At 39.2% G+C, this 5,661-nt stretch overlaps 1 protein-coding gene across 1 annotated transcript; it reads left to right on the forward strand.

The window, feature by feature from the left end:
• The first annotated feature begins 4,999 nt into the window (after nucleotides 1-4,999).
• Nucleotides 5,000-5,447, forward strand: LOC103118040 (large ribosomal subunit protein eL28-like). The gene has a single exon (XM_007528195.3). It carries the CDS (start codon nucleotides 5,023-5,025, stop codon nucleotides 5,434-5,436), a length of 414 nt encoding a protein of 137 aa, XP_007528257.1. The 5' UTR covers nucleotides 5,000-5,022; the 3' UTR covers nucleotides 5,437-5,447.
• Nucleotides 5,448-5,661: the final 214 nt, after the last annotated feature.

Here is a 5,661-nt window from a genome sequence, read left to right on the forward strand (position 1 = left end):
TGTGCTGGCATGACTCCACTGTTCCTAGTGGCCTTTATTCTTTCTTTTTTAGTAGAGGGATGAAGGTAAAGGTTGGGGAGGGACAGAAAGAAAGAGAGAGACCTGCAGCATTTCTCTGCTAATTGTGAAACTTCCTACCTGCAGGTGAGGACCTAGAGATGATAATGTGTGAACCCTACCAAGTGAGCCATAACCCTTCTTTAATAATTGTCCTTCTTGCTTTTTGTTTCTTTTTAAACTCACCTTACTAAGAATGCTAGCTTATGTCAGCCAATTTGAACTGAAACTATTTATTTTGTAAAAAAAAAAACAAATTAACCCCGGCTCCCCACCTGCAGGGGAGTCACTTCACAGGCGGTGAAGCAGGTCTGCAGGTGTCTATCTTTCTCTCCTCCTCTCTGTCTTCCCCTCCTCTCTCCATTTCTCTCTGTCCTATCCAACAACGACAACAACAATAATAATTACAACAATAAAACAACAAGGGCAACAAAAGGGAATAAATAAATAAAATAAATATTTAAAAAAAGAAAAGCTTTAAAAATATATTTAAAAAATTAATCAATTAATAATTAATATATGGGGAAATCTCACTTGGATAGTGTGCAGCTTTGCCGTGAATAGGACTGAGGTTCATCCCAGTCCCCATCAGATTGAAGGTAGCTTTGGTTCTCTTGTCTCTCTCACTGTCTTGATGCCTTTTTTGCTTCACTGTCAATGTAAAAAATATACTTGAGATTGATTCCAAAATCCAATCTGATTCTATCTTGAGTACAGTATTATAATACAAGGTGTTGATAAAGATAACGAGATTGATAATTCCAATAGTTATTATAAAAATAAGTACATATCACTGTGATAATGTTCTTCATCTTATAAGATCATAGTAGTATTTATCAAATGTTATTCAAATCAACTAAGCATTAATAATTCAGAATTAATATCCAGTCTGTTTAAAAGACTTTGTTTTGAAAGAAGCATCTTAGATAGTTAGGGGTGTGTATGCTGGGCTTTGTCTTCGAATAACCAAGGAACTTCTTATCAGGGAGGAGGTAAAGGGCTGGAAGTTTAAGGGCTAGAAAGAAAGAAGTTGCTATGAGAAGACTGAAGCTAGTTAAAGTTTGGCATCTCTGCAAAAGTAGGAAAGGAAGGGTGAAATGTAACTGGAAGGAGGAGGGGAAAGAAGAAGCTAGCAACACACAAATTCAATGCTGAGCAATGCAGAGAGAGGAAGATGCAGTAGAAATTCAAAGGAGAGGGCAAAGAACAGAGAGCCGGTTTGGAGGGCCCATCCTGATGGAGACATGTCGTGAAAACTGTACTTGATTTTTGGCAGCCACCCTACAGATGACTCCCTCCTGCAGAGAGCTGAAGTCATTGTGGACAGGCAGTTTGGGAGATTACAGGTCTGGAGATGACTTGGGGAAAAAAACCTAAAATTACCAGGAGAAAAAAGTTACGAAATGATACTGAAGGAGCACAAGCCTCTATTTCCTGGTGAAATTAAAAAAAAAAAATGTCCTGACTGAGAAATTGATATTCTGTCTCAAACTGTCTTTCCTGAAGACTGGGATCTCTGAAAGGGAATATGGCAGAAGCAGAGAGGCACTAGTGGTGTGCTTTCTAGGACCCCATCGTGCCTCTGACTTGGCAGTGTATTCTGGATTATGTTGCTTCATGTGTGTCAACATGTTTTTTGTTTGTTTGTTTGTTTTGTTTTAATTACAAGGCACCATATTTGAGTGAGAGACTTTGTAAATCCTTTTTGCCCCTGATATCCAGTGAGCTCCATGATTCTTTGTGTCTAAAGAATGTCTTACACACCTACTTGGTGACTAAGAATCTGACTCAGGTGAAACTGCCATTTCATCTCAACTATGACTTTAATAAAGTGTGGAACAGTAGGGTTCTGTTTCAGTGGTGGAGAGAGGCCAACCGCAACACTCCCTTCAGCAGTTTCTTTTTTTTTTTTTAATTTTTTATTTAAGGATTAATTAACAAAACCATAGGGTAGGAGGGGTACAATTCCAAACAATTCCCACCACCCAATCTTCATATCTCACCCCCTCCCCGGATAACTTTATCTAGACCTTTGCAAAAATTCTAAGGGATATTTTTGCTGCTCCTCTTGAGCAGCCTATAGTTCAGTTGGGGGAAACATACAAACACATGGAAATGTCAAAAGACAAAAGATAAAAGATGTCACTGGATCTTTATGTTTCATTGGAAAAAGAGAAGTATAGACCAAATATGCTGTGAGCTTAGTGGAACATGAGCTTAGTGGAGCATGATACTCCTGTAGGCTGAGTATCCAGATGAAACGGAGTGTGAACTGAGCTCAGTGGGTAATGCTCACCCCGACATTCCTTTTTGCATCCTGATTTCTGCAGGGTGGTATACACACAGCAACACACACACACACACACACACACACACACACACACACACACACACACCTGTGGTTCAAAATAAAGTTAAATCATTTTCCCCAGTGGAGCTGTTATAAAGAATCTCTGCTGCTATTAGGATTAATATAGACCAGGAACACAAAGGGTCTGGATCCATAGGCCACCATTTTAATAAGTAATGACCTGGGGTGCTTATCTAAGATCAAACACCCATAAGGTGACAAACAGCCATAGTCAAGTGTTTTGGGTTCAAATCTTCATTTACTAGAAGGTTGAATTTGAAAAAAATTGCTGTAAAAACCTATTGTACTATTGTGTTCCAGGAGGTGGCACAGTAGATAAGGTATGATCTTAGATAAGGTAGAATCTCAGGTATGAGGTCCTGAGTTCAATCCCCAGCAGCACATGTACCAGAGTTATGTCTGGTTCTCTCTCTCTCTCTCTCTGCTCCTATAGTTCTCATAAATAAAATAAAATAAAATAAGATAAAATAAAATAAAATAAAATAAATCTATTGTACTCTTTAGGTTCAGTGTCATATTTGTTCCAAGAATTTTACACCTGATCATAATAGACTATGGTAGAAATAGTAAGATTTGAGGCAGAGTAGGAAAGTCAGGGACTGACATGAAAATTCTAAGCAGATAGGAAATATTAGGCAGATACCAATGGCTGTTGGGTAGTATAATAAGGATTGCCTATAGAGTTCAATAACAAAAAATATTCAATTAGTCCACAGATGGTAGTAGAGTTGGTTTTACTGAAACATCCTTGCTCAGTCTTAAATAAATCTAGTGTTTTCTTCAGGCATTCTGATTTTCCAGTAACTAATGAGCAACTATAATTATATCATTCACAAATGGTAGGCATTTGACAATAAAAAGTACTTAATTAAGGCGTGGCTCAAATTAAAAATAAATAAATAATAATATTGAGAATAGAAGAGGTATTACTGGTAATTATACTGGATAGTGGTTGACAGTAAAATATGTCCTGAGAAAGTCTGCAGTATAATCAGACTACCAATAAGCTATCGCTCTTCTGCTGAACACATAGATTCCTCCTCTTTCTAAACAATGCAGTTTTGACCATGCACTCTGATCATGTTCGCTGAAATAAGCGAACATGTAAGAAAACAAAAAGTGTTTGTGGAAACAAATAATTCCTTGTAAACAAAAAAAAAAAGAAGAAGAAGAAAGAAAAGAAAATGTCAGGGAATTAAAGCTCATAAAGTTGTTTTAAAGAGGTGTGATACAGGATGAATGTATTTGCACAGATGCAGGAAGAGTTTGTGTTTAGTGTTTATGTCTGTGAACACAGAACACACACTCACAGGTTTTTAAATCTAAAATTACTTGGCCCTAAATTGTGGACTGGGTGTGTGTTTGTGTACATGCAAAAGTGTGAATTTCTAATGATCTCAAAAAGAGGTGTGACTTTTGGATGGCACAAAGAAAGGGCAAGAGAAAACTCTGGAGAGGCAGGGGGAGGGGAGAATTGAGGATGCATCTGCAATTTGAAATTACAACTCAACAAAAGCATAACAGGAAGGGAACAGCATTTTAAAGAGGCTGGCAGATAGCATCAGCTCATTAGTGGTTCCATTACAGTGTACATTGGTTTGCTTTCTCTCCTAGCACACACACAAAAGTGATATATGTGCATGTGGATACAGAGGAAGTAAATTAAATAAACCTGGCTCCAGTTATTTTAGGGAATTCTAAGCATTGACTCTTATCCTTGAATGTAGGAGTCAGAATTATGAATGTTTCAGTATTTGAAATTATCCACTGTACTTTAGATATAATTGGATTCCCAAAGTATCCCTTCAGTAGGCAAGAGCTAGGGAAAGGCTAGGAGCAAAAGGAACAGAGAGCTTTCTACAGGTTGGATAAAAAACAGGAAAATTTGTGTTGCAGATACAGAACTGTTGCCAATGATCAGTGAATTTTGTTTCCATTTGGGAATGATGGAGGTCTTATTGTTTCTGTCTTAGATATGAAATACTTGAAATGTGTCAGTTCAGTGTAACTTAAGTTGAATGACGAGTCTTTGCATTTACTGAGAAGAGAGCACTGAGTTGCAGGAAAGTTAAACCATAAGAATTGAGCACCTTGATTGAATTTGATAGTTCTTAATGGGAAACTGTACTAAACTGGCAAACATATGTAATGAGAGTTGGTGAATGGGATCAAACTCAAATTTAGTTTAAAAAAATCAGAATTAATCTGGCCTGTTTTATTCAGTTAATAGTAGAAATTATTTTACATGAGGAAAAATAAAGTCAGAGATAGCAGGGTGATATTTTAGAGGTGGAATTGGATGACAGAGAAATGGCATTTTGCCTTTTTGCTCCAGAATATCACAAGTGATCCTATCTTGGGTGTGATAACAATCATATTCATTAAAAGTTGAGCAACATTCACTACAGAGGATTTGTGGGCAGAAGTTGGACTTTGAGCACTGAACTGATTAAGCAGAAAGAAGGTCATATGAATTATACCATCAGAGAGTCACTGTGGATAGGCTGGAGGTTGGAAAGAAAGGCCCCGGACCCTGATCAAAAATTAAGCTGGCTCTTCCGTCTCCGGCAGTCACATTGAGAGGAGCTGCCACCATGTCGACACACCTGCAGTGGATGGTGGTGCGGAACTGCTCCAGCTTCCTCATCAAGTGGAACCAGCAGACCTACAGCAAGGAGTCCAGCAACCTCAAGGCCCATAACTCCTTCCGCTGCAATGGGCTGATCCACCGCAAGAAGGTGGGCGTGAAGCCGGTGGCCAACAGCAAAGGTGTGGTGGTCGTCATGAAGCACAGGAAGGGCCAGCGGAAGCCGGCCACCTCCTACGTGCGCACCACCATCAACAAGAATACCGGGGCCACGCTGAGCAGCATCCACCACATGATCCGCAAGAACAAGTACTGGCCTGACCTGCGAATAGCCGCCATCAACAGGGCCTGCGCCATCCTGCACAGCCAGAAGCCGGTGATGATCAAGAGGAGGCTCGCCGGCCCCGCCAAGAGCTCCTGAGCATCTGCACAATAAAGTTCTCTGCCACCTTCCAAAAAAATAATAATAAAATAAATAAACTGGCAATGCAAGGTCCTTACATTGTCTTGAAAGGTCAGAGAAAGGAAACATTGTACTAGGATCTCAGGACTAAAGATTAATGCTGGTGAATTCTCACGTACATCAGGGCATATCTCTGAAACAGACAAAATGTACTTGCATTAGTAATTAGGACTTGGGCCTTTA

Source organism: Erinaceus europaeus, chromosome 15 (assembly GCF_950295315.1).
Source record: "Erinaceus europaeus chromosome 15, mEriEur2.1, whole genome shotgun sequence".
NCBI classification, from domain to species: Eukaryota; Metazoa; Chordata; class Mammalia; order Eulipotyphla; family Erinaceidae; genus Erinaceus; species Erinaceus europaeus.